Source organism: Phaethon aethereus, assembly GCF_964289735.1.
Source record: "Phaethon aethereus genome assembly, chromosome: 8".
NCBI lineage: Eukaryota > Metazoa > Chordata > Aves > Phaethontiformes > Phaethontidae > Phaethon > Phaethon aethereus.
Genome location: NC_138584.1, coordinates 10,018,874 through 10,037,257, shown reverse-complemented (window position 1 = coordinate 10,037,257; position 18,384 = coordinate 10,018,874). Strand labels below are relative to the sequence as shown.

General features: G+C 37.0%; 1 protein-coding gene across 4 annotated transcripts in view; it reads left to right on the top strand.

Moving 5' to 3' along the window:
• Window positions 1–9,339, top strand: part of KCNT2 (potassium sodium-activated channel subfamily T member 2) — a gene marked incomplete at its 3' end in the record, with an annotated part of 146,567 nt that extends 137,228 nt beyond the window's left edge. For all 4 annotated transcript variants that reach the window (XM_082002908.1, XM_082002907.1, XM_082002906.1 and 1 more), the window contains 3 exons: window positions 1,177–1,468; window positions 4,663–4,747; window positions 9,228–9,339. In XM_082002908.1, coding sequence (XP_081859034.1) covers window positions 1,177–1,468; window positions 4,663–4,747; window positions 9,228–9,339 — 489 coding nt within the window. The remainder of the gene's footprint in view (window positions 1–1,176; window positions 1,469–4,662; window positions 4,748–9,227) is intronic.
• Window positions 9,340–18,384: the final 9,045 nt, after the last annotated feature.

The following is an 18,384-nucleotide window of genomic DNA, read 5'->3' as shown; positions in this document are numbered from 1 at the left end:
CCTCAGTAGCTCTTCAGTAAAATTTGCTTTAGTCATCACTTCCAGCATATTGTGAACTGTTTCTGTTCTTGGGTGTCAGAGAAACTGAGCCAGCTCCACTTTTTCATTTACGTATTTTAAACACTCAACATACTGAAGTCACCGGAAACTTGGTAATATGACTGTGCTGATACCAGCGAGGGTTGTATTCACTATTTCATTGTCAATAAAAGACATGTTGAAAGATCACAACAACAGCTCAGGATTATAAGGAAGTAGTTTTGAAACTAGAAGCTAAAAGTACTAGTTAAATGTAAAAATAGACATGAAAACAATTTTGAAGTTATCTTTTGAAATGTTTCCTTTTATATTCCCTACGATCTTTTTGTATATGTTAGAACTGCATATATAGCCCATCCCTTTGAGTTTATTTCAGTACTGCTGTATATGTATACTGTTGGTCATATTTGGGTGGCATGAAGAAAAGACAGCAAGAGAGACAGATATTGTTCTGCCTTTTTTTGTTACTATATGACTGAAAAAGTAACATCACTGTGATTTAAGGTAAGATTTAACGACTTCATTTGCAAGAGGGGCCCTGAATCACGCTGAAGGCTACTGCATACATCCCTATTTTCAGGCACAGAAGCATTCCAGATATTACGTGCTGGAAAGTCAAAAATGCCTGCGAGTTTGAGACACAGGTAACAGGCACGTTCCACCTGTGGTCTTAAAAAGAGTACTCAAAACAGTGCAACCAAAGTCAAGATATTACTTCATGAATCCGTAACATACATCTAAAAAGCAGTTACAGAACTTGAATTTCTAAAAATATGCAGACTTGGAAAAAAGTGGAGAAGTTATTCAGAACAGATTCCTAGATTCAGGAGAGGCAATATCAGAAGGCTAGGTTTGTTCTTCTCAGAATCAAAATGGAATCGGGCACTAAATAACGTTTAACTGCTTTTGTACTTGAGAAATGCATTTATATGATAAATGAGCTTTTTACATAAAAAGTCAAAGTCTAGTAAAAGGTGCTCAATTTAGGAACACTCGCTAAGTATGAACAGCTGAATCTGCTCAACTCCATCACAACCAAAACACATGTTCAACTGGACTGTTGAAAAGAGGAGAGAACATCTTAATCTGCTTCCATTTTTTAAAGCCTGTAATCCCTTTTGTCATTTTCCTTTCAAGTCTCAAATATCTATCAGTGTGGAAGAATGGGAAGACACCAAAGAACAGATTAGTTATCGTAGTAATCATCGTAACTCAACATCTAGCGATCAGTCCGATCATCCCTTGTTACGACGAAAAAGCATGCAGTGGGCCCGACGGCTGAGCAGAAGAGTACCAAGACACTCTGGTAAAACAGCTGAGAAGATAAACCAGCAGCGAATGAACCTTTACAGGAGGTCAGAAAGACAGGAGCTTGCTGAACTTGTGAAAAACAGGATGAAACATCTGGGCCTTTCTCCAGCAGGATATGGTATGATTACTGTAATACTTTTTTAAGAACTGAGGGTGCCATAAACAAAATATTAAGTTTATGATAATGTTTTTTTTGTTGGGATTATTTTGAGTTTGGGTTTTTTTGTGTGTGTTTGTTTTTACTGAGAGAAGTAAATACTGGAGTATTTTTAATCAGTTCTATTATCACCCATTCCTATTTTCACATGGAAATCTCAGAAGGCAGCATGTCAGTCACTTTTATATTTAGCACATGATATGTGTATGAGGAATATATAAACATTTCTCTGTCATTGAACAGCTGTGCCATACTTCCACAAACTTGTTCAAATATAAATGAAGACAGAACTGTTGTGAAGTTCACTCATATGCCAAGGTGGACAGCTGTTTATATGTGAAGGATATTGAGTTTTCCCCACAAATTTAAGTTAATGCCAGTGTCACATTAAAGTCATTTTTATAAAGCACATTTCACTAGGTCTTTAGATGCCATTTTTATCCATCAAGTCCTTCTCCAGCAAGGATGATGCTGGATTGCTTTCTTGTTTGTGGTTTTGTTTTGATTTTTTTTTTAAAGCTATTGACAAGAGCTTTGTAACACTCTGTTTAATATATACACTACAGCTTCCTGGGGTGCCTTTCTATGGCCTTGGCTCTGTAGCACGTTGTGTGGAACTATGGGTTCTAGTTTTCCTATAAACACCAAGAATTTCTAGATCCCAAATTATTTGTCTGCATAGTAAGTCCAACACAGAGCTTAGTGCTTTCTACTTCAGAAGCACCAACACCAGGGTTCCTATACTCAATTTCATTTGAATAATCTAAAATGTACTGTTTTACAAATGAGTTACTCTTAATTTTTTAAAACAATTATTTTTAAATATGATTTCTCCCTAAGGTGTCTGTTAAATGAAGGTAAATGTGGTATTTCCTGCAGAATGAATATTTTAATTTGTCCATTTTAACTACACACATTCTTAATACAGGGTCAAAACATCTTTTGATACCAAATAGCAATGTACTACTCAACAGTAGTTCTTATTGTTGCTATCAATACATAATCAACTTAATTGTGAGAGAAGGCTGCTACAGAATACACGGCTATAGTTCTGCACAATCTTTACAAATTAGATACATAAATACAAACTTTTTATCCCATGCTCCAACTGGATAATTACTATTCCTGCTTTCTTGGCAGTTACTATATGACTCTCTGCAGGAAGGTTCAGGAGTAAATATTTTCCATGAGGGACACAGGCCACAATAACATTTGCTCAACCACAAAGAAGTTTTGTAAATTTGATTCGTATTTAGATTAGCAAGAAGAAAACTTTGTTGTATGCCTGCTTTTAAGATACTTGTTAAAAGCCAACAGTAAATAGTCATTTCATTATTTAAATTTAGGAAGATTATATACCATCCGCACAACAGCAAAATCTTGACAGGTAAATGCTTTACCTAATTACATTTATCTGCCCTGATTTTGATCTATAAGTTTTCATCATCACTTCCCTATTTTCTTACAGATGCGCCCCATTATAAAGAAATTTTCTACTTCTACAACCTCAGGAACACCCACATTCTGAGGAAAAACACACCCAAAAACCTCTCAAAGAACCAAAAACCAATTTCACACATGCAAACCTGGGTTGTCATATTCCCACTGCCATCTATCCATCCTCCCTCACATTTATAAGGACACTTCAGAAGCCTTTCAGCCCCCTTCAGAGCTAGCTCACTCCATACTCATCCTACTACATATTAAACATGGAATAGAAACTTTTAAATCTCCCTGTTCTTTCAAACTGGCAGGAATCAATCATGCCAGCTAGGTCCCAGAAGTTAAACATACTCCTTAGTACTATCTCTCTGCATGTGCAGGGAACAATAGAAAAACAAAACAGGAAAGAAAAAAATGACAGCTGCTTATGTATCTACGTGCATGAGGATGATCTCTAAAGCCAATTTCACATCTTCAGTGTCCTTTTTACATTGATAACCTGATAAGCTCTAAAACCTCCAAACTGAAATTCAATTAACCGTGAATTCTTTTAAGCCAACTGAGATACACCACAGTTTTGACTATGCAAGCCTCTAGCAGAGGTGTGATGATGCTAGTATGGTGGTACAGGTGCTTGTATAACTAGTTACAACACTTTGCATCAGTTTCTCCTTACAGAAATAAGCTGTATTGTAAAACACCATTTCAGCTGTGTAATTACATCTATACTAAGTCTACGTGAGCTTATCTAATTGTTTTCTAGACAGAAGTACTTAAAGGTGGTGCAAATGTATGATGCAAGCATGTAGAAAAATTACATATACTAGAAAATATCCAGTACAGTAGTTTTCAACTTACAGACAGTATATCAAGAATACTTCATTAGCAAGATTGAGGAATTACCTTGAAACTAGAATGGGGCTGTTCTCTTCCAAATAATTTTTCCTAAAATGCTGAAGAGACAAATTAACACAGAAGAAATGCCTCTCCTTTTTAGTCCTATCAAATTAAAAGTGCAGCACCCCAGGAAGTATATCAAGAGAAAGCTATAGAAAAGAGACTGCAATGACAGCTACAAAAGTGTAGCATGACTAGGCAAAAACCTTAAAAAAAAATTTCTGTCAGCCTTTGTTTGCAACATACCATTAGAAGGATAGTTAAAAATGCAATAAATAAATATCAATTTTCATTTATACAGCATTCACATTTCAACCCATTGGCACAGGTAATAAAAGGAAAATGCTTGCTAGATAAATAGGGAAAGGGAAAAAAAGGTTTATATTGCCCAAATCTGGAAATGGATGAGAGTGCCGTACACCTGCATTTAACCTTGCTTATCACTTGAACATAATGCCAACTGAGGATGGAAGTCCCTACTTCCCACATAATAACATAAGCTGCATGACAGATTGATATATTACATTAAAATTGCGTTGCATTCAGAATTGCTATGACTGAAAAAATGCAAAAGAACATTTTTAGAACAGAGAAGAAACAGCATATTCTGAGAGCTGATAACACAGAAGATTCTATGTCAGATAGTTCCAATTCAAGTACAGTTGAAAAGAAGTTGCTAACTTACTTGAAATCACTTTGACACTTGATACTTTTTGACAGTGCTATGAACCAAAAATGATCTTTCAGCAGTTTGTCAGAAATCATAATTTTCACAATTTGTTTGTAAATATAATTGATTTTTTTTTGTCCTCTAGATGAAATGAACGATCATCAGAACACACTTTCTTACATCCTGATCAACCCTTCTCCAGATACAAGATTAGAGCTGAATGATATAGTGTAAGTTAAAAAAAATCACAAGACCAGCATAATTTTTTATATGCACTTTTGGCCCAAATTAATTTTATCATCTTTCTGCTGGAAAAGAACCCCAAACAGGAACCTGCAAAAATTAAAATATGGAGACTTCTATTTAAATAGGCACCTTATTATACATATATACGTACACATTTAAAATGCACATATAAATATATAGTACACGTGCTAGTAATGCTCTTACCTCCATATTCTCTCATCCTTCTCTTACTCTGTGTATTTAAAAAAAAATAATCTAACCAAGTCTGCTGGATAGCTTCACAGAATTAATCATTAAATTCTTGCTTATAATTTAGCTACCCAGTCTTAGTAGAAAGATAACCCTTCAAAATCAGTATTTTCAAATGGGATTTTATTACATGGATTCAAAGATCATTAAAGTAAACAGCAGTTTTCCCATGAATATCATGTGATATTCATGCTGAAGAGAATTCAAATACAAATGGCAGGACCTTAACACAGGAAGTTTTTTCACTAGCTCACCAGGGATTTTGCAAACTACATAAAAAAAAAACCGAGAGAGAAAAAAGTGAACACAAATTTGAACTGTCAAGAAAGTTTGGAAAGTCAAGAACTTTAGATAAGTATCTGACATTGCCTCATACTGAAGTCTGATGCGATTGCTGTGTTCAGTGCCTGAGGCATTTCTGCCTCTGCCTCGCTGTACTAACGCACCCCATCTGCTCCGTGGGAAACAAATCACATTGCCCAGTTATGCAAGGTCCTCCGCATCAGTGTTGACCCACCCCACTGCTTGTTCACAAGGTGGGAAACTGAACTATTAGCCTTCCTGATACTAAAATAAAAATCATCATAGTGCTTTGTAGCACTGTAATATATGAAAAGCATAGCTTAATATTAACAGTATCAAACAGCAAAGGCAATTATAAAGTTTGTTGAAATTGTTTGGAATACTATTTTCATTGTTATGGAACTCCACAGTATGATGTGTATTAATATTTGACCTGTAAACTCACATACTGTTACCCAGTCTATCTAGGTGGACTAGGTATCCTGCGTTCCATTTTTCTTTCTTCGCAAAAACAAAGGTACTCAGCAATCCAGTATTGCATAATTTTGCAGTGGTACTGAATTTGTAGTGTGTTACATACACATATTTAGCCTGTTCATGCACATACTGTTACCCAGCTTTCCTTATGCTTAATGAGTGGGCCTGTCTCTCAGCTTTAGCTCAGACGAGAGTTTTGGTTGGGTTTTTTTGTCTGGTGGGTTTTTGCAGGTTTTTTTGTATTGGGGTTTTTTTGTGTTGGTTTTTTTTTTTTTAAACCTGACACAAGGAACACAATCCTTGTATTGTGACAAGCAGGAAGGTGAGTCTTCCTATATATTTTTTCCTCCCCTTCTCAATATATTTTGCAGACTTCCTCCAGCTGGTTACTCTTTCATCACACTTGTTAGCTGTACTTCTATGCCAACATGGCTTATTCTTACGCAAACCACATATTTCTGTGCACATCTATGACAGAAGCCAAAACAGTTATTCACTTTAAGTCCTATAGATGCAACCTTTATTCTCTGATTTCCCATGTTTATAAAATTTTAAGTCTTTTTGCAGTCACTATGATCCTATTACATTTGTAATTTATGGGTATATTAAGTAACATACAATCCTGAAACAGCATATGAGGAAATTTTCTTAGCTTCTAGAGATAGGCTGCATCCAAAGCAGCGTTCACAGCTCTTTGTTTCTCAAAAAGCTTTCTTGTTAGTCTTTGCAAGACAATGTTTAGTATCTTGACCTGGTGGAGCTTAAAGGACAATGATGTCACTGTCTTTATTGAACAATTAAAACAAAAGCACTTACGTTTCAAGTAATAGGTTCAGAGTTTGCCTTAATAACTCTATATTTCATCTAGCCTATTTGCCTTAAGAAACAGGTACTGAATAGCAGCATTTTCATTCTATAGCCATGAGATTTTTGTACCAAAACTTTTAACATTTTGACTCTCAGCAGAGCTTGATGTTGTTCTTCTATATCTGAGTTTAGTACTTGCAAATGGATCTTGCAGTAACACTCCTGTCCTCTTTCATTCCAGAATTAGTACAATATACTCTGTTGCTAGCACTGGCCCTCATTTAAAAACAAACATACCCCAAAAACCAGAAAACAAACAAAAACAAAACCCCACTACTGGCTGTTTGTTCCTTTGACATGTTTTGGTTTTTCTAAATTTTTTTCTGGAGATTAACACCCTCCTTATTTGCTCTGGGGTTGGTATTGATGATGCCCTATAAAAACATCAAATTCAGAGTTACAGTGTCAGTTCCAAGAGTTGCAACTGGGAATTCCAAATGTCAGCAATCTGCAGTAACATCCAAAGATCACACATAGGAATTGCTTATGCAGTACTGCTCCAGACATGCCTAAAGGAGGAAGGTGACCACTGAGATTTGGCAGCTGACATCAGGCCACTTACAAACCCTCAAGTCTCTAGTCATGTATTTGGGCTTCTTACAATTGTATCAAGGTTTATAACTATAAGAGTCTTGTTCATTTTTACTTAAGGGATGCTGTGATTTACTTATTACAGAATTATTTGTGATGTAGAACTTCTGAATTATGTATTTCAGGTACAAGCCATTTGTTTAGTTTACTCTGGAAAAAAATAAACACCTGAATTTTCCCCCCAAATCTAAGAAAACTTATTCCTAACAAAAAGCAAGAAAAGTAGGATTTTTTTCATGTGTTTAAACATGCTTCATTTGGATTTGATGAAGAGAATAGAGCAGACTCTTCCACTACTTCTCAATTTCATTGTCTGGATCAGCAAAACAAATAGGTCGTTCTGGAGTAAACATAAATGTCAGATGTTATTAACAGAGGATAAGAAGTGTGACTTTAAACAAATAGATACCGTGAGAACATGATCTAGATAGGAACAGTACAAGTAGATTTTTTTGATCCCATATTTAAGTGAACTGTTTTCTTATACAAGTAAGTTCAGGCTACTTGTAGCAACAAACTCTATGAGAGAGAAAATGCTGCTATTCTATTTTAGCCCTGACAGAAGGAGAAACATTAACAAAGTAATAGAGGCAGGCAGTGTTTCCAAAGCGTGGAAATCAGGTGAGTCTCTTGGGTATCCACCATAAAGCCAATGCCCCACAGACTCAGAATTCCATGCTTTGAGGAGCCAGGAATGGTCTGTTACTGGGTGAGCTGAAAACAGATACAGTAGTTCCATGGGAAATATGACAGTGATTGCTCACACACCTACAGAACATGTTAGTTCAGTTAATCAGGATTTTCCATTCCGCATTTTTTGGAATTTTCTTTTTATGAAGTCTGGGGCAAAACATACTCATTATACTGAATGGTAGAAGTTCATTGCCTGTAAAAGCAGAAACTTTCTTTAGGGCCACTGCAAAGTAATCCAGAAAATCTTTATAAGCACCACACAGCATGCACCTGGTCTCTATTTGCATATTTAAGCATTTTCATTTGGATGAGGAGGAGAAGATGGACAGCCATTAGTCACCAAGATTTCTGAGAATGAGAGAAAGGATTCTTTCACATTTGTTTTTCCTGCATTTCATTTTTGTTTCTTTGGGGAAAAGAAAAAAAACCACCCACAAAAAAATAAAACCAGCCAAAACCAGGATTTGAAATAAAATTTCCAGTGGCTTCAACAGTAGCTCATCTTCGGACAAGTCTAAGATACTGGGATTGAATCTAGTCTGTCTTCTCTTTAGGAGCATAGTAGCACTGGAAATCACTGACTGATAGTTCAGAACACTGAAATGTTAGTTCTGCAGCAGCACAGAGCTGCTACTGCGTCAGTCCCAAAAACTTTCTTGGATCAGGCAGTTTGTCACTTGCGAGAGCTGACAAAACAGTGCAGAATTTACACTTGCAAATTAATGGGAAGCTCTTCCATCCTTCTCATAAGAAAAGCGGTTATTTTAAACATCTCCAACCTAGATTCAAACTCATGACATTTTCCTCACGTATTTAGATCTACTAGAAGTTCTTAGAATAAGGGTCCCTCTCCAGACTGTTGGCCTACACCAAGATTATCAACATCAGGCACTTTATTTATCGAGCACAGTGACAAGAATTATCCAGTGTTTTATCACAAAATTCTTTTAGAAATGTCTCTGTGGACTGCTTGTCCCTTCTTTAAGGCATAATGGATAAAGGAGATGTGTAAGGAAATACAGAGTCACTGGCAAAAGAGCTGTCAGTCAAAATTAAGGTTTGGCTGTGCCTAGTACATACAGATAATGTCTAGGCAGACAAAATGTGACAAGCTTTATTATTAGCATCTAAAATGAGTGGTGTTACCCAACAGGAACTAGACTAAGTACCTTCAAAATATGTCTAAGTCTTCCTCAGAACTTTTCAACATTAAAACTATATGCTCTTATTTTATCCTTACTTGTGCCAAGTCTTTTTAATAAGAGTTATAATTTCTTTTTATAGATACTTGATCCGACCTGATCCATTGGCTTATGTTCCAAATGCTGCAGCCAGCCGAAAAGACAGCTTCTGCAATACAGTGGGACAAGACACCAGGGAGGAAACACAACTTTGATATGTAACTCATCACAAAATTAAGAGACAATTTTATACACATGTTGTTTCCACTAACCATTTTGAAAACTAAGTGGTACATTTTATTCAGATTTTGGAAACAAAATGCCAGTGGGTAAGTTACCAAATTTAGAAATGTGGTGTCTAGAAGCTCTGATTTAAGGCACTGTCAGGCATGTGGCTCATTCAAATATGGTAGCTGAACTTTGTCAGCTAGACAGAATTATGACACCTATTACTATCTAACCATTATGAACAAATTGAATAAGTGACAGATTCCATCATGTGTTTTGCTTAGATGCTTCTAAGCATATTTATCAAGGTGAGACCATGTCAGTGACTAAGCTTCTGACCTGCATCAGTAGATATTATCTGATGCCCGTAGAGAGACCATGCATAATTTGTAGAAAAAAATATGTTAATACCTAAAGGCACCAATGAGGCTTTGCGTGTCAAGAATCCAGCCTTTGAGAAAATGTTCAGTCTCAACCTGTCACTCATTTATATTAGAACAGGCTAGTTTCAGTCCCATTTTAGCCTCCAGGACTTGAGTGTTTGTTCTCTGGGTTTACACAGATCGGGTTGTAATGACACAGCCTCGTCTTACCATAGAGGCTGAGATCTGAGGCAGATCCACTGAACGATTAACTCAGAGGAGCACACCTGGAAGAAGGTCCCTATCATCTCACACAGGCAGCCCTCCACATTTGCAAAACCTAGGAAGGTACTATTTGTGTGAAGCTGCAAACAGCAGCTCAGGTGAAATATCACCCTTTCAACCTTAGTGAGTTTGTTAGTAGAAATCTGAATAGATTATGATACGAAAGTGACAGCATCCCTCTAGGGAACGATTCATACCACAAGTCCTTCTGATTTCCATGAATATGCCAGAACTGCAACTGTCCAAAGTATGTACATGCCCAGTCATTCAGATTGCCCAAATGTGATACATTTTCATATGAAATTATGGATCACATTGAAAATTAAATAAATTTATAACCCGTTCCATAAAACAAATGCAATACCATGTTACGTGAAAAGGCACCACGGATTTGAAGATTCTGTTTTGGCATTAAGCACACAAGAAAGCATCTGCTAGTGTATGAAACATCTGAAGCTGCTACAGAGTCTCTAGTCTACACATACAACGATGCCACAATTGTTCAAACTTTTTACAGAATTAAGCATGTCTGTACACGATCTTCCAAAATCACATTCTTGCTTCGCCATCTGTCACAAAGGGAGAAGAACCTACTGTTACAATTATCCGTATAGAACTGGTACAAGAAATTCAGCGGGTAGTTTACAGTGGAAAAACTATTACTATAATCATTCTTTGAATTCCCTTGCTCTTGATGTCCCACATATACAAAAATTCAGTCAAAATTCTGTATTATTTGGTAAAACAACTACAATTTATTCCCGAAAAATAAAAACCCAAGCTGCCCAGTGAACAACTCATGGATGTGAGTATGCTTATCAGCATTGTAAGGATGTTGAAATCAAGTTACATTGATATTAGGAATGACAGCAAATATGCTATGTTTTCCTCCTTCCCTCTTAATTATTCCAAAACTTAACTAATCTGTTCCACTTTAAGTCAGAAATCCTAAAGCCACAATTATAAAAAAAACACAGAGGTCTCAGAGTGGACTGAAGCCACCGGAAGACCAACAGTACCAGCTTTAAAAGAGAAAAGGATAACTGGGAAGTAAGGTTTCTCAGCAATTTTTTTTATATTGACATTAAAGTACCATCATGGTTCAGAAGGGTTTCAGTGATTCTGCATAGAGTACATTATTGTTCAGTGTTTTTGCACACACACAAGCATCATTTATCAAATTACTCACAGGTAAAGACAAAGTATTTCAAATGTTCCCTCTGGGCACTGTGAAAAAAGAAACAATTGAAACAGCTGTGCAGACTGAAGTCTACCTTTTCTTAAAAAACAGTACATGGTACAGGATCTTGTCCAAGACCTGTCATAGAAGTTATCCCAGAAGAGATTGCACATGCAGTGTGAATAACTTCCTATTTTTAATGCCTTCAGTGAGAAGACTGTATTCCAGTGAATATTTTCCAAAAAATACAAGCTTCTTAAACATGTTCAATTCAAAACATTAGGAGGATCCTTCGTTTCACACTGAAGGCCTTTCTAATGGAGTCTCAAGTCAGCAGACAGGATTCCAGAAATACGCCTACCCTTCGGCTGGCAAGGTAGATACTCCACTTCCGGCACGATTCACACACTGTTCACAGGCATTCCCTGTCCACTGCCTGCTGTATCCACCACAGATTTAAGGACTCTCTGCCACAAGGATCTATATCTAGGACTTGATGCCTCACATTTAACAGCCTATAAAGCAGTAGAAACAAGCAGTCAGGTGTATCCATTTTCCCATCCAATTCAGCACAATTGCTGCTCAGCTAGAGTTGAATAGTAGCATGTAACATGACCTGGTATTTCTCCAGGCTTAATGAATTTCTAATTGCTCATTAGCCCCAGAAGATTTGCTAAAGCAAACACAAAGACAGCTGGAGACACTTGCAGTCTCTAAAATGAATGAAAGGCAATCTTTCTGAACAAAATACTTGGTTCTCTTCAAAATCTGCTGGAAGACAAGCAAGGTAATAAACGCTAATAACAGCTTCTTATGAAGCAGAAGTTCTAATAACCCATGAATAATATACCACAAAGTTCTATTAATCAAAATATACTGCCTTTCCTGTTGAAAGCAGAACAGGTTTGCTTCCTCTGGCATATTTTCACAGACAGATCCCATTCTAGTGGGATTTAGACCTCTACTTTAACACTGAGTGAGACAGTATGCACATTCATTCGGTGGCCAGGGATGCAGTTCTTTGCCTGTAGGATAACCATTAACACGCTTTCTTCTCACTATGATTATCAGAAACATAATGCAAGTCTAGCTGGACTGGAGACCAGACTGAGGAACAGTAATCTCTATACTCAGTGCTGCAGAAGGGATGATGAAATTCTAGAATCAGCAGGTCCAAATGACTGTTGAACAGAGGAGTTTTGTCTGTTCATAGGTCACTCAGTAGATAGGGAAATTCAGAGCTATGATTACTGACATAAGCAAGAGATTTAATTCTGAAACAGTTGTCAAGGGCCAAATGGCCAGATAACCTATATTTGTTTCTCTCAATCAAGAAAAAAAATTGGATTATTTCAATTTGTGCTTAAATGTATGTATTTTTTCCTGACTCGCTTCTACCAATAACTCAAAGTTGCAATCCCAGTGAAGAAAGCAATAGCGGATAACTACTTCATTCTCACAAGGGAATTCTCCAGCAAAGCAAGACCAATCTATGAAAATGTGTTACCTACTCTGCAGTAAGACGTCACAAAAAGTGTTTCAATGGAATGCAGTAATGCAGTGTTTCCTTAACTATTTCACTCCAATTCCAGAACACGCATTAATTCATATGCAAAGTAGAAAGCATACAGTATGAATTTTTAAAACCTGCAGCAGAATGAGTTAGTGAAGTTTTCATGACATTTTGACTTGGAAAATAACAGTTATTTCCCAGAATACAGATTCCCCCTCCCACAAATAGCTTCCTACTACAACTACTCTTTTAACACCTTTAAAGTATACAAGCATATATATCACTGAATATTTCTTATACATCTTTGTTTACCAATGCACCTATAAAATGCTAAAGATTTCAGGCTTCATCAGTGGAGGAAAACTGAAATGACATCAAGTGCACCAGAAATAACACACAATTCTGTAGCTTCTAGGAAGCTAAGACTGACAGCAACCATTCTGTTATTTTGGTGCACTGATTCATGAGGTTTTGCTGCATTGAATTCTGCTTGATAGCCAAGGGAAATCAGTCATTAGAATCTGGAAATGAATTAATAAAACCAAGCAGCACCATGTAGTGACATCAAGTTGTACAAGGTTATATAAAACACTTTCTCAGGGCAGTGATATAAATGCAGAATTATAAAATAAAACAATCTGTATAAAATATAATATCAAGAATATGCAACAATATTAGAAACAGCTCATCCCACTTTGAAACAGACAAATATTAAATAAATTTCTAAAGAGCTGCACTTCAAATTTTCAGCCACTGTTCCTTGTGCTTGATGCAGAATATGCATTGCAGGGAGACAGAAAAATAGTCATTAATTCATATTAAGTTATGAGAGATGACCAAGACTTTGCTTATGGTCATCTTCGGAAGTTTATCCAAACTATTTACGATGATTTTGTTATACACTTCATTATCGCCAACAATACTAATGCAGGAATGCTGTCAGTAATGGTAATTCAACACACACATAAACTCCCACAGCCTCTCAAGAAGCTTAAAAAGGCAAATATTTCTGCCTTATAAAGTTAAAAACAAGCATTTGAATTTTCTATTAACTAAAAAGCTTCCTGTTTGTTCTATAAAATCCAGACTGTATACTGCTACAAAAATTCACAACTGGCCCATGTCAACTGAGGAGAAAGGCTGGGGTGCAATGTATCACATTAAAAGAGTAAATACTTATTTGTGCGCATGAGGTGTCCCAGCCAAATTGGGGCACCCCAAATGCGGTTTTACACAGGGCTTATACCTTTAAAGTCTTCAGGTACAACATGACTTGACTAATCACCAACACTCACACTACCAATTACTAATGATAGTAAAACTTCTTCCCTAGATCATTTCCTATTTCTTCTTTTGTCCTTTTGCCAGTATGGGCTGGCCAATGAAAGACAGCTAGTTTCTCTGGCAATTGTATAGCTTTTAGTTAGTAAGTATTTACTCCCACTAGAAGTTACAAACCCTCATTGCTTCCATACCCGTCCAGTGGTGCGTCAGACTCCAAAGGCAAACAGAATTGGTATATTTACAGTCTTTTCTTTGGACATCTGGCAAGTCTGTTAACACAATCAGTTCTGCTGCTTGTGCATTCAACTTCAGACTGAGCGTGAAGCCTCCCCTACCTTATCTTTAATAGTTCCTGAATAACATCTAACTTGGTTACCGTTCAGATAATATGAGGACCTGTCTACACATAGTTCAAGATCAGGATTTGGAGATGGCACATCCATTAGAATATTTTCAAAGGGTTGGAGGTATTTTTTTCCAGCTTCACGGGTTATTACTGCACAATGATGATGTAGCTTTCCTTCCCCAGGTACAGGGAGTAGAATTGCAGGGTTCAGCTTATTACATTGCTTAACATAAGGTACAGGTGTCAGCTATAAGATTCCATGGCTACTAACAAATCATCAACACATTGTGTCAAAAATATTTTAACACAACATCCTGTAAAACTTTGACTAAAATTTTAGAACAACTGTGGAGGACTCAGAGAAGCCCTGAGAGAGCTTTGTTCACATTAGCTCTATCTTTCCCCAGGGAAATATAAAAAGGTCTCGAGAATCTAGATGAATAGGTATACTGATTTAAAGTAGAAAAAGTATCCCCCGGTATGTATTAGACAGGGGTAATTATGTTCATTAGTCAAAAGGTTTAAGACCAAATTCTCATAAGGAAGGGAAAATATTTCATATTCAGAGGTTCCTATAGTGACTGCATAATAGGTCCCTGCTAACTGTCAGTCCTGGATGAAACGTAGCTGCCCCTGTTACACCGAGCAGGGAAAGATTGCACCATAGGATTCACAGGTCCTTTTGGGAGGCTTTTTTTTTTTTGTCATACTAAGCACTCCCGTTTCCAATGGCCTTGTTGTCCACAATAATTACAGCAGTCTCTGGTTCCTTGAGATCCACTGCTTTGAAAATTTTTTCCTCTGCCCCACCTTGGACATCTCCACGCCCTTGTTTCCTTAATCTAGGGTTATAATTCAACACTGCTGCCAATAGACTAGCTTTCTTTTTCTGTTCTTTTCTTTTTGTGCAAAACCGACTATATTTCTGCAGCATTCTTGCTGATTGTCTATTGATCCAGGCATCCCTGGAGTCAATCTTGCTATAGATACTTATCTATGATGCCAGACAACACTGGGAGGATTTCAAAGATGTGTTAAAGGGGTGAGGATGCTAGCATATGTTGGCTGTACAGAGATATCTTTTGTCCTTAATGGACAGCTCTAAGATTCTGAAAAGCAAAGTCATTACTTCTAGGGCAAGGCTGTCCGTTAGGTTTTTTTAACTTAAGCATGAATACCAAAGTCTTGAGTAAAATTCCACTACTTTATTACATAGCAGTGTATAACATGAACTAATATAACAAAGTTGATATAATGGTTAGAGAAGGGTATTTTTGTAACATTACCTTTTTAGCACTAGAATAAAAGGATAAGTTTCTCTAGCCTTATGTCTCCTTAGATAAAGAAATAACAGCAAATGTTCTTGCTCCCTTCCTCCCCACCCCCCAAGCTGACTCAATGCTTGCTTTACATTTCTCCAATGAAAACTTGAAAATTGCCAGTCTTTATTTGTCAAAAAGAGCAGCTGACTTTCTCCTGAGTGACTCTTCCTTACCTAACTCATATAAAGAAAATATATCAAAAGGAATAAGGAAGTGCTTCGAAAAGATTCTTGCCTATCAGAAACTTTTATCACCACTTGTGTGGATTCAACACAAGGCAGAACAGCATAGCCTGAGACCTTTCACATCACAGGAATGCTACCTAGTTTAAAACATGGCATGGTTTAACCTGTTTTCTCAACAAATACCAAGCATAAGATATCTACATCAGCTTCTTCAAGATTCAGATTTTCTTATCTACAGCATACTCAACGGCATGAACTCAAGAATCTATTTTGAACATCAGCTAGGAAAAAACAAAGAGTTGAAGTTGCAGCAAAACTCTTAGAAATCAGGGCAAAATGTGGGTCTGGGGGTGTAAGATTGGCCAGTCCTCAGAAAGCTTTACTAGGGACTAGGCAATTTAAGAAACAATCATAGTCACAAACTAGAATAATAGCTGAAGTGCAAAAAGACATCTTTGATTTTTACGTGTTTTCATTTAAATATTATGGAAAGAAGTGCATTTCAAAGCAAGAAAATTGATAGCAGAAATGACTTGGAACACACCATTGATTTTAGTCCTAGTTATTTCACTGTTGAAAACTAGTACAACTATAGTTTCTATACACATCTAGCATAAGAATGTACTCATCTAGACAAATCAGTTAGATGACAGTATTTAAATCAATTTTTGCAATTGTTCTTACCTATGAGAGTGTTCTACAGTTGTGATTAAGCTGGTCTAATGCAACTCTCAAGACTGTAGTTACTGCCTCTACATCAGTCAGCACTTTTGCAAGCTCACTGTCCTGTTTGGGGATGGTAAGACAGGAAACATATTTTTAGTCCTTCATTTTTTTCCACCTAGATGAAAAGTTCCGTGCCAGTGAAAGGATTTTCTCCTAGAATAATTGCTTAGTTAGTTGACACACTGTTGGTCTCTAGGTAGATGCTTTAATCGAGAACACATGTTGCTTATACTTCAGTATTTATACTAGTCTGCTTGTATGAGGCATGCAAATATATTATTCATAGATGCTCCTTAGACCACTGACAATGATGGGATGGAATAAATATTAGAAGTCTTCACATATTTAAAATATACCCATATGTCAGTATGCTAGCCAGAAAGTAAGTTATCTATCTAAATTCATATTGGAGCCAACTACTGCCCAACAAAGCAAGCTCCATTTTAACAAAACCAAACTTACAATTGTTTTAACACATATAAAGTTCTGTTTGCATCAACAGTTAGTTAAGCAGAGGTCAAAGCAGCACTGCTAAGGAACCTGAGGTGTCCCACAGTGGCTGCATGCACAATCACTGGCATTCTAACAATGCAAAGCTGCTAGAAAGCTGCAGTCTACCAGCACTCAGATGTGAGTCTCATATCAGGTATTCCCTGCTCCTGCCCTACTATTTGCCTTACGGCCTCTTCTCCAATCACATGTGCAGGATGAAGTTTCATACAAGAAGGTCTGGAGATAATCTTGTTATTAGAAGAAGAACAAGGCACCAGCATCTGTCTGTATGCTACAAACATCTGTTAAAAACACCTCACAAAAATATATACATACATATAAGTTACACGAAAAATACTCAAGATGGGTACAGCAAAACAATGAAATGGAGAACCAGAAAAGAAGATGTGACCAAGTGCAGAAGCTTTTCAGTAGAAGAATGTTTTGAGGCCTCAGGAACTACAAGTCACCAGACGGGTCTTCTACATATCAGCAAGCAGGTGGCAGCTGAACCAGGAAACTGTTGCAGGACATTAGTCCTTTTGAAGAAAATCTTACTCTGTACACCTGGATAAGATGCCAATTCTAACCCAAGAAAATTGCCACCAAAGCAGTTTGAGCAACGCTTACAAATGACTTGGGCCTTGCCCCAGTCACAACCCCCTCCTCCCAAGGGCAAGGGGCACTATTCTAAAACAAAAGACCTGCAAAATGCACAGCATTTGTAACTGTTTACAACCTGGTTCTCTATCAAGCTATAGACCTGTCCCTCAAATTTACCTCAGGTGCTAACTATTCCTACTAATAGGTTACTTAAATTTCTCTGTGCAGATTACCTGCCTAGTGCAGCCTAGCTGCATCAAATGCAGAGAAGCTTCACACCCCAGTAGACAAACAGATGATAGGTGTAGTTTCCTCTGGCCTTTATTTACTTAGCTTGGCAGGGCAGACATGATGTTCATTACTTTGACTGTAACAGGGCTTGTTTTTGCAGGAAAGTCCTTAGATCACTATATATAATTTCCTCATTATCAGCTACAATAAAAAAGACTAGATCAAGGTGCAAATAATGGCTAGAAACATACACAGATACTTTCTTTACCTTTCCTCTTGTTACAGATTTGACTTCCTTAAAACATTTATCAGCAACAATACTGCAGCTACATATGAGTTTTATATATAAACCATGACTTCCACCCCTAGTATCATTTCATATTGCCATCTGAAGAGCTACTGTTTGCACAGCCACCATCACATTATGGTAGAGGCAATAAACATATAAAAGCATTTAAGAAATCATGTAAAATAAGAGTTCAATACAGCTGAAGACCAATCAA